Source organism: Ranitomeya variabilis, chromosome 4, assembly GCF_051348905.1.
Source record: "Ranitomeya variabilis isolate aRanVar5 chromosome 4, aRanVar5.hap1, whole genome shotgun sequence".
In the NCBI taxonomy this organism is placed as follows: domain Eukaryota; kingdom Metazoa; phylum Chordata; class Amphibia; order Anura; family Dendrobatidae; genus Ranitomeya; species Ranitomeya variabilis.
The window spans coordinates 688039325-688057664 of record NC_135235.1 but is presented as its reverse complement, the minus strand read 5'-3'; the positions used below and the strand labels follow the sequence as shown (position 1 = coordinate 688057664).

At 44.6% G+C, this 18340-nt stretch overlaps 1 protein-coding gene across 1 annotated transcript in view; it reads left to right on the top strand.

Moving 5' to 3' along the window:
- LOC143767632 (uncharacterized) overlaps window positions 1–18340 on the top strand; it is a 157880-nt gene that overhangs the window by 38140 nt on the left and 101400 nt on the right. Inside the window, exons 2-7 of the mRNA XM_077256072.1 lie at window positions 452–601; window positions 731–910; window positions 993–1116; window positions 1200–1297; window positions 15181–15330; window positions 15460–15639. Coding sequence (XP_077112187.1) covers window positions 452–601; window positions 731–910; window positions 993–1116; window positions 1200–1297; window positions 15181–15330; window positions 15460–15639 — 882 coding nt within the window. The remainder of the gene's footprint in view (window positions 1–451; window positions 602–730; window positions 911–992; window positions 1117–1199; window positions 1298–15180; window positions 15331–15459; window positions 15640–18340) is intronic.

Below are 18340 nucleotides of genomic sequence, written 5' to 3'. Positions count from 1 at the left end.
GCACTTTCTTTTTTAGATGCCACCTATCAGGTGCCAAATTAATTGAGCATTTTTTCTGACCAGGGTGCATTAAGTGACATTTACTCTTCATTTGATTTATATATATCTGTCTCATTTTGCGTTTAGGTCCGTTGGGCAGAACCCATCTTCGATGGGCATCATTGGTTTTAAATGTTTTTAAATTTGGTCTTTTGGTATACTCATAGTATTGAATTATATGTCTTCTTTGGTGATCTCCGATTTAGCATGTCCTTTTTTGTCCATGTGTGACAGTTTTCCTACATGCTTCAGGACGATCCCATTTATACATTAGATATTTTGTGATGGTGCCCTCCATTCTTTTCTTAATCTTAAAATGATAAATCTCCTCATATGTTTCCCTTATTATCTCCAGTAATTGTATTATTACACAGGATTTTATGATGTTACATCGGCTCATCTTCTCATTCAGGTCTCAACAATATCGGATCCTCTCAGTGAAGATCTTCTATTTAAGAGAATTTTCCTGACTTACCCATCAAGGATGGATATGGGCAGAGACAAGATGGCTGAGAGGATATTACACCTCACCCTAGAGATCCTCTTCCGGCTTACTGGAAAGGTGAGAGATTCTGATGACGTCACATTACATCATTCTTATCTATTGGAATAACAGATGGACAGAACTGGGGAGGTGAGGACTCTGGAAATGTCTGTAGTGAGGTTTATTAATGTGTCTCTCCATAACCAGGATTATACAGTAGTGAAGAAGACCTCTAGTGAGCGCTGTCAGGACCCTGTGTCTGAGGGATGGGGAAGACCTTTGAGCACAGTCATGGGGCCTCCACCTCATCCCCTGATACATGAGGACATCAATGATCAGAAGATCCTAGAACTCACATACAAGATGATTGAGCTGCTGACTGGCGAGGTGACACTGCTGGGAATGCTGGGACATTATATAGTAACACTATGAAGGGATCGGGGGATGACGGAATCATTGTATGTGTCAGGTTCCTATAAGGTGTCAGGATGTCGCCGTCTATTTCTCCATGGAGGAGTGGGAGTATTTAGAAGGACACAAAGATCAGTACAAGAACGTCATAATGGAGGTTCCCCAGCCCCTCACATCACCAGGTAATAGACAGGACTAAATAGACACGGCCTATAATTATCTGTATGTAAAGAATGAATTCAGTCCCTGTATGTGTTACCTCCAGATCTGTCCAGTAAGAGGACAACACCAGAGAGATGTCCCCGTCCTCTTCTTCCACAGGACTGTAAACAAGAAGATCCCAATGTTCCTCAGGATCATGAGGTAGATGGAGAGACGGTGTCATGAGATCCCACCTATGATGCGTAGATGGCTGTGAAGGTCTTGTACTCAGTCTTGGTCTTTCCCCCATTATTATATGTTTTATACTTGTGTAATGAGGACGGCGGAGATGGCAGGATTAAGGCTGGAGACACAGTAGTGATTTAAAAATCGGTTTTGATGCAGGAGAGTCGGATGAGTGCAATGCAATTGTCATACAAGTGTCATACAAGTGTCATGCGTTTTTTATGCAAGTATAATCCGATTTTTCACACCTGGCATCCGATTTAAATAGCTAGAAATAAAAAAGACAGTAATTTGTGTGCGCATGCAGTAAAATTACACTGACAGCTTAGAATAGAAAAGATAGAAAGCATATACTGTATACTGATAGAATACATACATATACACTCACCGGCCACTTTATTAGGTACACCATGCTAGTAACGGGTTGGACCCCCTTTTGCCTTCAGAACTGCCTCAATTCTTCGTGGCATAGATTCAACAAGGTGCTGGAAGCATTCCTCAGAGATTTTGGTCCATATTGACATGATGGTATCACACAGTTGCCGCAGATTTGTCGGCTGCACATCCCAAAGATGCTCCATACAAGGCAGGATGGATCCATGCTTTCATGTTGTTTACGCCAAATTCTGACCCTACCATCTGAATGTCGCAGCAGAAATCGAGACTCATCAGACCAAGCAAGGTTTTTCCAATCTTCTACTGTCCAATTTCGATGAGCTTGTACAAATTGTAGCCTCAGTTTCCTGTTCTTAGCTGAAAGGAGTGGTACCCGGTGTAGTCTTCTGCTGCTGTAGCCCATCTGCCTCAAAGTTCGACGCACTGTGCGTTCAGAGATGCTCTTAGGCCTACCTTGGTTGTAACGGGTGGCGATTTGAGTCACTGTTGCCTTTCTATCAGCTCGAACCAGTCTGCCCATTCTCCTCTGACCTCTGGCATCAACAAGGCATTTCCGCCCACAGAACTGCCACTCACTGGATTTTTTTTCTTTTTCGGACCATTCTCTGTAAACCCTAGAGATGGTTGTGCGTGAAAATCCCAGTAGATCAGCAGTTTCTGAAATACTCAGACCAGCCCTTCTGGCATCAACAACCATGCCACGTTCAAAGGCACTCAAATCACCTTTCTTCCCCATACTGATGCTCGGTTTGAACTGCAGGAGATTGTCTTGACCATGTCTACATGCCTAAATGCACTGAGTTGCCGCCATGTGATTGGCTGATTAGAAATTAAGTGTTAACAAGAAGTTGGACAGGTGTACCTAATAAAGTGGCCGGTGAGTGTATATATATATTTGTGTCACTGACATATATGTATATATATATATATATATATATATATATATATATATATATATATATATATATATTGTAGCATGGCTAAAGGGTGTATAATCGACGGGAGGTATGTGCCACATAAGTGCCTTGTTGCTGTAATGTAGCTCGGAGTATTTCTTTGTTGTATATAAACATGTATATATGTCTTACAGGACCTGTGGTGATGTCAGACCACATGGCTAATCATGTGATGGGTTACTGGGTGTGGTTAGCTTTATATAAGACAGGCTAATGCTTAACACAGGATATATATATGTGTGGAGCTGCTAGCCTCCAGTGGATGTTCTTGGAAGCAGACAGGGCAGTTGTCTGCAGAGCTCTCTGTGCGGAGCAGCACAGAGGCTGAGGGAGCCTGAAGGACTGGACACTTTGTTTTTCTTTTCCTGAACTAAAGGCTATTTATTTGCTGTTATCTTTCCATGTGGTTTATGAGGTAATAAACCCTGAGAACTTTTAAAGAAACGTGCCTCCTGAGTGTCAGCCATCGCACCTGAGTGAGTGAAATCCCTACAATTGGTGGTAGACGTGCGGGCAGCGTTCCCAGTGGAGACGAAGAGTCTGTTATTGGATGTCCTGGGTCAAGTCTGTTGTAAACCAGCAAGCATTGCCGGGGAAAATGGAGGATCTGCTGAAACACGTGCTCCAGTCGCAGCAAGAGACCAACAGGCTGTTGATGCAGCAGATACAACAGAGCCAGCAGGAGCAACGGCAGAGCCTGCAGGAGCAACGGCAGCAGATTCAACAGAACCAGCAGGAGCAATGGCAGCACATGCAGCTTCTGGCAACCGCCATCCAGGGCAAGATGAGTGCCCCAACCCCAGGTCTGGCTGATGACACCCACGTCCGGAAGACAGTAAGACGCGCATTGCAGAACATGACTCCCGGGGATGATGTTGAGGCCTTCCTGACAGTGTTTGAGAGGGTCGCTGAGAGGGAAAAACTTCCGCCAGAGCAGTGGGCAGAGGTACTGGCGCCATACCTGACGGGAGAACCCCAGAAGGCGTATTATGATTTAACCTTGCAGGATGCCAAAGAGTATCACAAATTGAAAGTCGAGATTCTCGCACGTTTGGGGGTGACACTGACTGTCAGGGCACAGCGAGTTCACAGCTGGGCCTATCACCGGGACAAACCGCCTCGCTCTCAAATGTTTGATCTGTTGCACCTGGTCCAGAAATGGCTGCAGCCAGAGTCGTGTACACCTGCACAGATGGTGGAGCGGGTGATGATGGATCGGTTTGTGCATTCCCTCCCGAGGTCCATACAGACTTGGGTTGCCCAGGGTGATCCCCAGAATGCCGACGAGCTGATCGGACTAGTTGAGAGATACCAAGGGTTGGAAGGCTCCTCCGGGAGGCAACCCATGCCGTACTGGGGGTCCCAGAAGGGAGCTGAGTCCCAAAAAGGGGTGGCGCGTCCAAGGTCACAAGGGGCGGGGGAGGTGGTGCCCAAGGTCCCTACGGGTGATATTATTTGTTGGAGGTGCCACCGGCCAGGACATATAGCTGCCCGTTGTTCCCAGACCACTGAGCAGATGGACTGCAGCATGGGACGCCGTTGTTCATACTATGCGTATCCAGCCTGCAGTGTGAACTCTCCGCCCAACGAGGGACCTCAAGCGTGTCCCGTAAAGGTGAATGGTCGAGCAGTAACGGCACTGTTAGACTCGGGGAGCCTAGTGACCCTGGTGAGGGCCATTTTTCCTCTCCACCTGCTCCCGGGAAAGAAGGTTGGAGTGCGGTGCATACTTGGTGATGCAAAGGACTACCCTTTGGCCAGGGTGGACATTGAAACGGCATGTGGCACTGAGTCCCACATAGTCGGCGTCGTGCAGGACTTGTTGCACCCTATAATTATTGGCCGGGATTTCTGTTTGTTTTGGGATTTGTGGGGAAAAGGTTCTGAGCTCCCTAGCAGGAGTAGGGAACCAATGAACCCTGGAAGGGTGTCGCCACACCCGGAGTCAGACAGGTTTCCTTTTTGTGTTCTGGTTGGGGATGAGGAGGAAGTGTCCCCTGCATCTGACATTCTGGAGTTAGAGGTAACCGGTGAAAATTTTGGGACTGCCCAACATAGGGACCCTACTCTGAGGGAAGCCTTTAATAATGTCACAGTTATTGACGGGGTGGTACAGGAGCCGGGTGCAGACACAAGATTTCCCCATTTTCTGATGAGTGGGGAGTTGTTGTACCGGGTCACGAAAGTAAGGGAGGAGTTGGTAGAGCAGTTGGTAGTGCCGGGTCCATATAGACGGAAGGTGTTGGACATGGCCCATTCACACATCTTGGGTGGACACCTAGGGGTGGAAAAAACGCAGGAACGGGTTGTGCAGAGGTTCTATTGGCCTGGGTGTCACCGGGAAATAGTGAACTATTGCAGGTCCTGCCCTACATGTCAGCTAACTGCTCCCACTCCTCATTTCCGGAACCCCCTTGTGCCACTGCCCATTATTGAGGTGCCGTTCGAGAGAATTGCCATGGACTTGGTCGGTCCCTTAGTTAAATCAGCCCGGGGCCATCAGTATATATTAGTCATCCTGGACTATGCCTCACGCTATCCTGAGGCAATTCCTCTGAGAAATTCTTCCTCGAAGAATATAGCCCGCGAGTTGGTCCATGTCTTTTCCCGGACAGGTCTGCCAAAAGAGATCCTGACTGACCAGGGGACACCTTTCATGAGCAAGGTGATGAGGGTGTTATGCAAAGCCCTGAAAATCTCCCAGTTGAGGACCTCGGTGTACCATCCCCAGTCAGATGGCCTTGTTGAGAGATTTAACAAGACACTGAAGAGCATGCTGAGAAAAGCTATTGGCAAAGATGGAAGAGACTGGGATTGTCTCTTACCCTATCTGATGTTTTCCATTCGTGAAGTTCCACAGGCCTCCACAGGGTTCTCACCGTTTGAGCTTCTATATGGCCGACATCCGCGAGGACTCCTGGATATAGCCAAGGAAACCTGGGAAGCCGAAGTCACGCCCCACAGAAGCGTCATTGAGCATGTGGCCCAGATGCAGCAGAGGATTGCAAAGGTGATGCCTATTGTGAAAGAACACCTCCTCCAGGCACAAGAAGCTCTGGCCAGAGTCTACAACCGGTCTGCAAGAGTGAGGCAGTTCAATCCGGGAGACCGAGTTCTTGTGTTAGTTCCGACGGTGGAGAGCAAGTTCTTGGCCAAATGGCAAGGGCCATATGAGGTTGTCGAGAAGCTTGGGGAAGTAAATTATAAAATTCACCAACCAGGAAGAAGGAAACCATTCCAAGTATGCCATGTCAACCTCATCAAGCCGTGGCAAGATAGAGTGCCGACAGTAACTCCATCGTTGTTAAGCAACCCAGAAGGTGAGGTTGGAGCGGTTACTATAGCGGAGACGCTATCAAAGACCCAGAAACAGCAGTGCCGGGAGTTACTCCAGGAAAACAGGGACCTGTTTTCAGAGTTGCCAGGACACATGAAGGTCATAGAGCACGAGGTCCTAACAGAGCCACATGTGCGGGTGAACGTGAAGCCCTATCGTATTCCTGAGGCTCGTCGAGAAGTTATCTCCAAGGAAGTGGAGCGTATGTTGAAGCTTGGAGTTATTGAGGAATCCAAGAGCGGTTGGTCGAGCCCAATTGTCCTGGTCCCAAAGCCTGATGAAGAGTGGAGGTTTTGCAATGACTATCGGAAGTTGAATGAGGTCTCCAAGTTTGACGCTTATCCCATGCCCCGCGTTGATGAGCTCATCGAAAGGCTTGGGCACGCCAGATATATATCCACCTTGGATTTGACAAAGGGGTATTGGCAGATCCCCATGGCACAGGAAGCCAAGGAGAAGACATCCTTTTCGACACCTGATGGATGCTTCCAGTATGTCCGGATGCCGTTTGGCCTACAGGGAGCTCCGGCGACCTTCCAGAGGGCTATGGATAGAGTCCTTGCCCCCCATAAGGCCTACGCTGCTGCATACCTAGATGATATCGTCATCTTTAGCCCGGACTGGGAGAGTCATCTGGAGAAAGTCCAAGCGGTGTTTGATGCTCTAAGAGAGGCGGGGTTTACAATAAACCCGAAGAAGTGTGCCTTGGGTAAGGAAGAAGCTAAATACCTAGGCTATATAGTGGGTCATGGAGAAATAAAGCCCCAAATCAGGAAAGTGGAGGCAATCCAAACATGGCCGAAACCACTCTCCAAAAAGCAAGTTAAAGCCTTTCTGGGAATCGTGGGATATTACAGGAGGTTCATCCCGAACTTCGCCACAGTGGCTGCGCCTCTGACTGATCTGCTAAAGGGGACAAAATCGGTGATGGTTAAATGGTCCGAAGAGACAGAGCCAGCCTTTCAAGAGTTGAAAGGGGCTCTATGTAAGCAGCCCGTTCTGAGGGCCCCATAATTCAATAAAGAATTTATTCTTCAGACAGATGCCTCAGATGTTGGGGTAGGAGCAGTCCTTTCCCAAGAGCTACATGGGGAGGAGCATCCTGTTCTCTATCTGAGTAGAAAGCTGTCCTCATCTGAGAAGAACTACTCAGTCTTGGAAAAAGAGTGTTTGGCCATAAAGTGGGCGGTGGACACGTTACGGTACGATCTGCTGGGTCGTAAATTCAGACTAATATCTGACCATGCCCCACTTAGATGGATGAGGGAAACAAAGGGTAGAAATGCTAGGGTCACCCGTTGGTTCTTAGCCCTGCAGGACTTCAGTTTCCATGTGGAACATAGGGCCGGAAAGCTGCACGGTAATGCAGATGCCCTATCAAGAATCCCTTGTTTAGTGGGGGAAAGTGCCAAGCCCCACGGCTTTAGGCAGAGGGGGGAGGTATGTAGCATGGCTAAAGGGTGTATAATCGACGGGAGGTATGTGCCACATAAGTGCCTTGTTGCTGTAATGTAGCTCGGAGTATTTCTTTGTTGTATATAAACATGTATATATGTCTTACAGGACCTGTGGTGATGTCAGACCACATGGCTAATCATGTGATGGGTTACTGGGTGTGGTTAGCTTTATATAAGACAGGCTAATGCTTAACACAGGATATATATATGTGTGGAGCTGCTAGCCTCCAGTGGATGTTCTTGGAAGCAGACAGGGCAGTTGTCTGCAGAGCTCTCTGTGCGGAGCAGCACAGAGGCTGAGGGAGCCTGAAGGACTGGACACTTTGTTTTTCTTTTCCTGAACTAAAGGCTATTTATTTGCTGTTATCTTTCCATGTGGTTTATGAGGTAATAAACCCTGAGAACTTTTAAAGAAACGTGCCTCCTGAGTGTCAGCCATCGCACCTGAGTGAGTGAAATCCCTACAATATATATATATACATATATATATATATACATACATATATATATATATATATATATGTCAGTGACAAAATATATATATATATATATATATATATATATATATATATATATATATATATATATATATATATATATAGCACAGAGAGTGCTACATAGAAGATTAGCTGGTAATTCAATTGTCGGCTTCTGAAAAATTACTGCAGGATAGAAGAGATGGTTTACATACAGTAAATAGATGCATAATAGGGAGCTATATATATATCAGTGACAAATATAATTAGTACAGTGTATGTGCAAATTAGAGGACATGTATGTAATTTATATAATATATTTTATGGGGAAAAAATGGTGTGGGGTCCCTCTATAATTTATAGCCAGACAGCTGAGAGCTGATATTTGTAGCCTAGGAAGGGGCCATGGATAGTGGCCCCACCCCTGGCTACAAACACCAGCTCTCAGCCGCCCCAGAAAAGGCGCATCTATAAGATGTGCCAATTCTGGCACATAGCCTTGCTCTTCCCACTGCCCTGTAGTGGTGGCATATGGGGTAAAAATTGGGGTGCTGATGTCACCTTTGTGACATCAAGCCCCAAGGTTAGTAATGAAGACGTGTCAATTAGACGCTCCCATTGCTAACCTCATATAGTGAAATAGTTAACCCTTTCCCGACCTGTGATGCCACGTAGGCATCATGAAAGTCGATGCCAATCCGACCTGTGACGCCTATGTGGCGTCATGGAGTGATCGCGTCCCTGCAGATCGGGTGAATTTTCACCTGATCTGCAGGGGGGGAGTGGTGCTTCACCCCCCATGTCTACGATCGCTCTTATTGACTGTTGAAAGTGAAACAGCCAATCAGAGCGATTTGTAATATTTCACCTATGAAAACTGGTGAAATATTACAATCCAGCCATGGCCGATGCTGCAATATCATCGGCCATGGCTGGAAAACCTGATCTACCCTCCCACCACCACCACCGATCGCCTCCCCAGTCCTCCGTCCTGTGCTCTGCTCCCCTCCGTCAGCCTGTCCACTCCCCCGTCCTCCTGTCTGCTCCCCCCATGCTCCGATCCCCCCTCATACTTACCGAGCCTCCCTGTGTCCGTCCGTCTGCTCCATGGGCGCCGCCATCTTCCAAAATGCCAGGCGCATGCGTAGTGCGCCCGACGAATCTGCCGGCCTGCAGATTCGTTCCAGGTACAATGAACCCCCCCTTTATATAGGTAGGGACAATAATAAAAATAAAGAAAATATATTTACTTTTATTTTTCCACTAGGGTTAGGGTTAGAACTAGGGTTAGGGCTAGAATTAGGGCTAGGGTTAGGGTTAGAATTAGGGTTAGGGTTACAATTAGGCTATGTGCACACGGTGCGGATTTGGCTGCGGATCCGCGGCGGATTGGCCGCTGCGGATTCGTAGCAGTTTTCCATCAGGTTTACAGTACCATGTAAACCTATGGAAAACAAAATCCGCTATGCCCATGGTGCGGAAAATACCTCGCGGAAACGCTGCATTGTATTTTCCGCAGCATGTCAATTCTTTGTGCGGATTCCGCAGCGTTTTACACCTGTTCCTCAATAGGAATCCGCAGGTGAAATCCGCACAAAAAAAAACTGGAAATCCGTGGTAGATCTCCAGGTAAAATGCAATGCATTTTACCTGCGGATTTTTCAGAAATGGTGCGGAAAAATCTCACATGAATCCGCAACGTGGGCACATAGCCTTAGGGGTAGGGTTGGAATTAGAGTTAGGGTTGGAATTAGGGCTAGGGTTGGAAAAAGGGTTAAGATTAGGCTTGTGGTTAGGGTTATGGTTAGGGGTGTGTTGGGGTTAGGGTTGTGGTTAGGGTTGGGATTAGGGTTAGGGTTGGGATTAGGATTAGGGTTGGGATTAGGGTTAGGGGTGTGTCGGGGTTAGGATTGTATTTAGGCACACAGGGGCTCTCCAAACGTGACATGGTGTCCGCTAACAATTGGAGCTAATTTTTCTTTCAAAAGTCAAATGGCGCTCCTTCCCTTCCGAGCCTTTCCGTGTGCACAAACAGTGGTTTGTGACCACATATGAGGTATCAGTGTACTCAGGAGAAATTGCCCAACACATTTTAGGATCCATTTTATCCTGTTGCTCATGTCAAAATGAAAAAATTGAGGCTAAAAATTTTTGTTTGTGAAAAAAAGTACTTTTTCATTTTTACGGATCAATTTGTGAAGCACCTGGGGGTTCAAAGTGCTCACTATGCATCTAGAAAAACTCCTTGGGGGATCTAGTTTCCAAAATGGGGTCACTTGTGGGGGAGCTTCAATGTTTAGGCACACAGGGGCTCTCCAAACGCGACATGGTGTCCGCTAAAGACTGGAGCCAATTTTTCATTGAAAAAGTCAAATGGCACTCCTTCCCTTCCGAGCCCTGTCGTGCGCCCAAACAGCGTTTCCCCCCCATATGGGGTATCGGCGGACTCAGGACAAATTGTACAATAACTTTTGGGGTCCAGTTTCTCTTTTTACCCTTGGGAAAATAAAAAAATTGTTGCTAAAAGGTAATTTTTGTGACTAAAAAGTTAAATGTTCATTATTTCCTTCCATGTTGCTTCTGCTGCTGTGAAGCACCTGAAGGGTTAATAAACTTTTTGAATGTGGTTTTGAGCACCTTGAGGGGTGCAGTTTTTAGAATTGTGTCACTTTTGGGTATTTTCAGCCATATAGACCCCTCAAACTGACTTCAAATGTGAGGTGGTCCCTAAAAAAAATGGTTTTGTAAAAATGAGAAATCGCTGGTCAAATTTTAACCCTTATAACTTCCTAGCAAAAAAAAATGTTGTTTCCAAAATTGTGCTGATGTAAAGTAGACATGTGGGTAATGTTATTTATTAACTATTTTTTGTCACATATCTCTCTTGTTTAACAGAATAAAAATTCAAAATTTGAAAATTGCGAAATTTTCCAAATTTTCGCCAAATTTCCATTTTTTTCACAAATAAACGCAGAAATTATCGACCTAAATTTACCACTAACATGAAGCCCAATATGTCACGAAAAAACAGTCTCAGAACCGCTAGGATCCGTTGAAGCGTTCCTGAGTTATTACCTCATAAAGGGACACTTTTCAGAATTGCAAAAAACGGCCAGGTCATTAAGGTCAAAATAGGCTGGGTCATGAAGGGGTTAATAAAACACAGACACCCATCAAAAAATCCTTTATTTGAAATAAACACACAGACTCCTTTACTGTTCTTAATTAAACCATACTTACAACATCCGCTAATTCCCCAAAGCCCTCGATCTCCTATGCCGACTGCGAGAACAGCTTCAGTGTTTTTTTATCGGATTGAATTCGTCCGATTTCATCACAAGTGGGCATGAGCCCTAAATGTCACTTAATGCACCCTGGTCAGAAAAAATGCTCCATTAATTTGGCACCTGATAGGGGGCATCTAAAAAAGAAAGTGCTGCCTCTTTAAAAGTGAATGTTGTTCACAGAAAGAATCCGCTTGCTTATTCTTTCTAAAAGTGCTGCATACAAAATATATATACAGTATATATGATACAATAGTACGAGGAAAGCTGCACTGTAAACTGAAGAACAAATTCATTCCTGTATAATAGATGTGAAGAAACAGTTTGTGGCGACTATAGAAGACGGCTCTATTCTATGGACTTGGTCCCTAATAAGGGTTAATAACTTTATTCCCTCAGCTTAACCCTTGATTAGGGTTGATGGAGGGGAAGTGTAGTAGTGTAGCAATGGTGCCGGCCAAAAAGCAGAACTAATGAGAAATCCCAGAAACTGTGCCGCATACAAATTCACTAGAATGAATATGACATCAATAGTGAATAGTTAGTTGCACTGTAACATCACAAACCTCGTCCTTCGCTGTGAATCTAAATGGATCTATGATCTTCAGAGTCGCTCCCCAAGGGTCTAAATGAAGACTTGTTCCACACAGGTTTCTGCAAACAACTAGGACTTTTCCATTATGGACATCTTTGCTCTGTTTGGCTTACTTGCATCTTACTATAGGGGTGATTTGTCCCTCTGCTATTTGCAAAGACAGACCCGGGAATTGATGTGCCATTCACTCCCGTACTGACATTTCTTGGTATTTTTTTACACCTGATCCGGGATTGTATAAAATGGATGAATGGATGTTTCTTCTAACACATTCACAGCACCCATGGCAGTAAATATATGGTCAATGCTTCACTCTGCTGCACCCTGAGGACATCTGACTCCTCATTCTAGTGATGCCAATACATCTTATGGCTTCTGTCTATTTATCTAATTGATCTTTATTATACATTGCCATCGAATATCTGATCGTTATAGGACTGTATTGTCGTTTGACACTTGATTAGGCATTAACTATCAAATAAGTCGGCCTTCTATGCCAGGACCATCATGGTTCTTTTGTAGCTATCCTCTTCCATGAATCCATGGGATATTTTGTTGATTGTAATTCATTCTATATATTATTTCTCTTTAAAGGGAACCTGTCACCCCCAAAATCGATGGTGAGGTAAGCTCACCGTCATCAGGGGCTTATTTACAGCATTCTGTAATGCTGTATATAAGCCGTAGATGTTACCTGAAAGAGGAGAAAAAGATGTTAGATTATACTCACCCAGGGGCGGTCCCGCTCCGATGAGCGTCTCACCGCGGCTCCGGTGCAGGCGTACTTTGTCCTGCCCTGTTGAGACAAGACCGCTCTCTAAGGGGTGTGTGACCTGTAGTAACACCTTATCTTATTAGGATTAGCCCTTGCTCTGTGTCTAATATTGACACAACTAATCCTTCTGAAAGTAATATATAGGAAGATTGTCATATATACTCCTAATGATTTGATAGTAATTGTGTGGTCCTCTTTCTTCAGTTTACATCTTGGTATGAGCGCGGCATTTCCATATGTAAGAATCTTTACAAGCATTTTCTGCCACTATTCAGCGCTCCAGCCTCATACACATCACTGGCTGTGTAGCGCAAACATGGGCTGTTCTGTAACTTGGTTTCTTTTCGCTCTTTTGGAATATGTGTGCAATGTCTCATCAGGACCAGTTATGGTTTTGTGTCTAACTCTGACACATTTGGTTCCTTGCAAGAAAAAATACAGGAGGACCTTGCTATGATCCAGGCCGGGGTTTGTTTCATGTTATTCTCTCCCCAGTCTGGTCATGCTGGGTTAACCTCTGCCTCGTTTTGGGTTCGGTGTGGCTATTTCAGTCTGCTGTGCCTGCAGACCAATGACCGTGATAGTTCATGCTCCCAGGCTAGAGCAGCTGACCCCTTGATATCATGTTTTTGTCCTCTTCCCGTTTACTCTGTTCCTGTGACTTCCCTTTCCTGCCACCTCGCTTGTCTTAATATTTGCTCCCTGTTCTTGGACCTTTTGCTATGTGACCCGGCTTGTCTTCTGACCTGTTTGACTGTCTCCCATCTCTGTTATCTCTGCTCCCATCTGGCTCTGACTTCTGGCTTTTATTTGACCACGTGTATTGCTGTGACCTCTGGTACTTCTTGTCATGAATGTTTCTGACTCAGCCCGTCTGACCACTCTTTCGCCACCAGGTGGCACTGGTGCTGCTGCTCAGTGGTGTTACGCTGTGTGTGCAACCTTTCTTCCCTCACCAGCATACCCTGGTAAAGGTTACGCTACACTGCACTGCAGCAGCATTACAGACCTCTTTACAAACTCTTAGAGATCTGATAGCAATAGTGGGGTCTCTGTTTCTTTAATCTATATCCTGGCATTTATGCTGCATATTTATTTATATGGGGCCTTTTGAGAGGTTCTTTGATAAATACTCCATGCCGCGGCTTAGTGCTCCAGCCCCATACAATTACCGGCTGTATAGCGCAAAATATCAGCTGCTCTAGATTCCTTTTTTGTAAGAGCCTATATAAGTACCTCTACGCATGCGCCACCACTCTGCTTCATCCATAGAAGCTATTACCACAGCAAGACCTTCACCTTGCTTTTTTTTGCGCATGCGCAAGTTCATCTCAATGTATCCATACGCCTGCGTACCTACACTCTCGAATGCCGCAACGTCACCGATGACATCACTTCTGGCACCTTTTGGCCGGGGTCTCCCACAGCTGACAACGATCTTTCAGTTTCGGTATGTCTATTTAGACATACGAGTATACTTGAGGTGCTACACCTGCCCCTGATGAAGTCACCATGTGTGGAGACATGCGTTGGGCTCTCATGCCCTTCGGACCCATCTTGACTTACACCTTCACTGGTCGTGTTCAATAGGTATCACCTTGACTTGCCCCCCTCTGTGATAGCAGGTCCAGCAACGATGGCTATGGCTTTATTAGCAAACTATTGAGACATCCATATTCACCAGCATCTACTCTTATATCTTTTCACTCATATGGTTCCTCCTTTTGTGCACTTGTTGCTGCCTCCTCACTGTGAGTATGTCACAATATTGATGTCATATTCATTCTATTGAATTTGTATGCGGCACAGTTTGTGGGATTTCTCATTAGTTGTGCTTTTTGGCCAGAACCATTACTAACAAGAGGGTGTACACTTCCCCTCCTTCAACCCTAATCAAGGGTTAAGCTAAGGGAATGGAGTTATTAACCCTTATTAGAGAGCAAGTCCATAGAATAGAGCCGGCTTCTATAGTGGCCACAAACTGTTCTAACCTTGGTTACTTATTCTATTTATTTGTTGTTCAGTTTACAGTGCAGTTTTTACTATTGTATCATATTTATTTGTATGCAGCACTTTTTGAAAAAATAAGCAAGCAGATTCTTTCTGTGAACAACATTCACTTTTAAAGGGCGGCACTTTCTTTTTTAGATGCCCCCTATCAGGTGCCAAATTAATTGAGCATTTTTTCTGACCAGGGTGCATTAAGTGACATTTACTCTTCATTTGATTTATATATATATCTGTCTCATTTTGCCTTTAGGTCCATTGGGCAGAACCCATCTTGGATGGGCATCATTGGTTTTAAATGTTTTTAAATTTGGTCTTTTGGTATACTCAAAGTATTGAACTATATGTCTTCTTCGGTGATCTCCGATTTAGCATGTCCTTTTTTGTCCACGTGTGTCAGTTTTCCTACATGCTTCAGTACGATCCCATTTATACATTAGATATTTCGTGATGGTGCCCTCCATTCTTTTCTTAATCTTAAAATAATAAATCTCCTCTTATGTTTCCCTTATCTCCAGTAATTGTATTATTACACAGGATTTTTATGATGTTACATCGGCTCATCTTCTCATTCAGGTCTCTACAATATCGGATCCTCTCAGTGAAGATCTTCTCTATAAGAGAATTTTTCTCAATTACCCCTCAAGGATGGATATGGACAGAGAAAAGATGGCGGAGAGGATATTACACCTCACCCTAGAGATCCTCTTCCGGCTTACTGGAGAGGTGAGAGATTCTGATGACGTCACATTACATCATTCTTATCTATGGGAACAACAGATGGACAGAACTGGAGAGGTGAGGACTCTGGAAATGTCTGTAGTGAGATTTATTAATGTGTCTCTCCATAACCAGGATTACACAGTAGTGAAGAAGACGTCTAGTGACCGCTGTCAGGACCCTGTGTCTGAGGGATGGGGAAGACCCCTGAGCCCAATCATGGGGCCTCCACCTCACCCTCTGATACATGAGGACATCAATGACCAGAAGATCCTAGAACTCACCTACAAGATGATTGAGCTGCTGACTGGAGAGGTGACACTGCTGGGAATGTTGGGACATTATACAGCAACGCTATGAAGGGATCGGGGGGATGACGGTATTATTGTATGTGTCAGGCTCCTGTAAGGTGTCAGGATGTCGCTGTCTATTTCTCCATGGAGGAGTGGGAGTATTTAGAAGGACACAATGATTTGCACAATGATGTCATGATGGAGGTTCCCCAGCCCCTCACATCACCAGGTAATAGACCGGAGTAAATACACACGGCCTATAATTATCTGTATGTAAAGAATGAATTCAGTCCCTGTATGTGTTTCTGCCAGCTCTATCCAGTAAGAGGACAACACCAGAGAGATGTCCCCGTCCTCTTCTTCCACAGGAGTGTAAACAGGAAGATCCCAATGTTCCTCAGGATCATCAGGTAGATGGAGAGACGGTGTCATGAGATCTCTTCTATGATGTGTAGACGGCTGTGAAGGTCTTGTGCTCAGCCTTGTTTCATCCTCCAGTATTATATATTTTATACTTGTGTAATGAGAACGGTGGAGATGGCAGGATTAGAGCTGATCATAGATGTGACTTCTCCCTCTGTCTGTGACTTTTACAATATTTGTTTCAGGGTGAAGATCTGACCCATATTATTACTACAGAGACCTATGTAAGGGGTGATGAGTGGTGTAAAGAGGAGATTCCTACATCTGGCTATCCAGGTGAGTAGTAACCACTAAATGCAGAGAAGTCACTGATTCTTCTCAGTCACCGGCTGTGGCTGCTTTATTGGTGGTGTAGTATCTCCCCTCTCTCAGTCCAGCATTCAACCTCTGTCCTATGCTGTAATGGGAGCATAAATCAAACACCGACACAGGCCACACACCCGCTCACACACGCTGCCACCACTCACCGAAACACAGCGGCGATGAGTCCCGGAAATATTACTAATACTGTCTACCACTCATAAGGCTCACACACCTTAGGCTATGGATTCTTTAGAACATACAAGGTTCAACTGTTAAATTTTATGCTTTAATACAAAAAGGTTCAGTGCTTACAGTAAAAAAGAATATAAAAATATGGTAATAAAAAGACATACAACTATGCAAAACAGTATAAAATAAACAGGAAAAAAAAATCAGAAATAGCTAACTTGTAGTCTGCTTCTGCTCCCTGAGGGTAGGATGAATATAGACTGGATCACATCAGCTTCCCAGGCTGCCCTCACAAGTGAACAATTTTGAATGTATACAAGCCAAATTTATAGAGTCACCCCGGAGGTCAGATTTCTAGACCAGCCCCTCAAGTTGATATTCTAATTGCTTGTTTTTGATTGGACCACGGCCGCGCCCCCAATGAATATATTATTTTCTCTGAGATTCTTTGTGTAAAGCTTCCCACAGGTAGATAGCGTCAGGCTGTAATTGACATCTCTCTTCAAAGAGCTAGGAGGTGTCAAATGTTCCCTTTCTTCTTGGTTCCCAGCACGACCCCTGGTGAGATTGGAGACAGAAGTCTGCTGTCTGAGGAAAATACATATTAACACCTGGGTGAGACTTGCAGCCTTCAGAACAGATGTTCAATTATTACTAGTCACACAATAAACCTATACATATTTCACTGCACACATTTATTGTATACATATTTCACTACAAGCACCCTTACATGGAATCTGGACTTAAAAAAGGGACCCCTAGGCTTGGACCATGGTGTTATCTGCTATTCTGTGGCGTTAGATGGTGAGAAGAATAGGTAGCTGGATCGGAACCAGAGGGACAGAATACAGAATCAGAAGATACAAGAGTAGTCAGTAAAAGGAACATGATCACAACATGAAACAAATACACAAGCCGCAAGCTGAGCACAGAGGACTGAACCAGAGTAGAACAATGCTGTATCAGGCAGGTTCCGGAAATATGCTTTGAGCTTTAGTAGGGTGTGGTAATTTCCAATTGTCTGAAGTAGGGAGCAGATTTCTCCAGCTGGACAGCAGGAACAGATCCTATATTAGATTGGACACATCAAATGCAGAAGCCCTAATATAATTAAATGACAGAAAACCAGAACCGTCGAAATCCCCACAAAGTGATTCCATTTTATAAATTAATTCACTGAGGGTTATAATCCTTAGGAGGAGTGAATATTTTGACTCCACAGCCACTTTCTGTAAATTAACACGCAGTGGATGTTGGAGAGTGAAAAATTACACACTTGCCATTTTATTACCCAGCATATAGTGCCCAAATCATGCTTCAGGATACACACACCATAAATTAAGTGGGTTCTTCTCACTATAGTATTGCTAAATACAGGGATCCTAAATGTTGTTTGAGCACAATGCAAGACTCAGAAGTGAGAGCGGATTTTGCTGAATTGGTTTATGGAAACCTTGTTGCTTTTCAATAGTCTTTGAGCCACTAATAGTGTGGGAACCTCCTGTTTTTCAATTGACAGATAATGGACCTGAGTGAGGACTTGTTTTCTTGTGAAAGGAGAATTGGTATTTTTTTACCTACATAACATTGGTTTCTTTTTATTCGATATTTGGGAGGCAGAAAGAACAGTTGAACACCATGGACTACTAGTTCATCCAACAAGGTTTTCTATTAGACTGTGGACTGTCATTGTCTTGGTAGTGATGTTGGAGAAAGAAAAATTACACATTTGCCATTTTATTACCCAACATATAGTGCCCAAATTGTGCTTCAGGAGACACACACCATAAATTAAGTGGGTTCTTCTA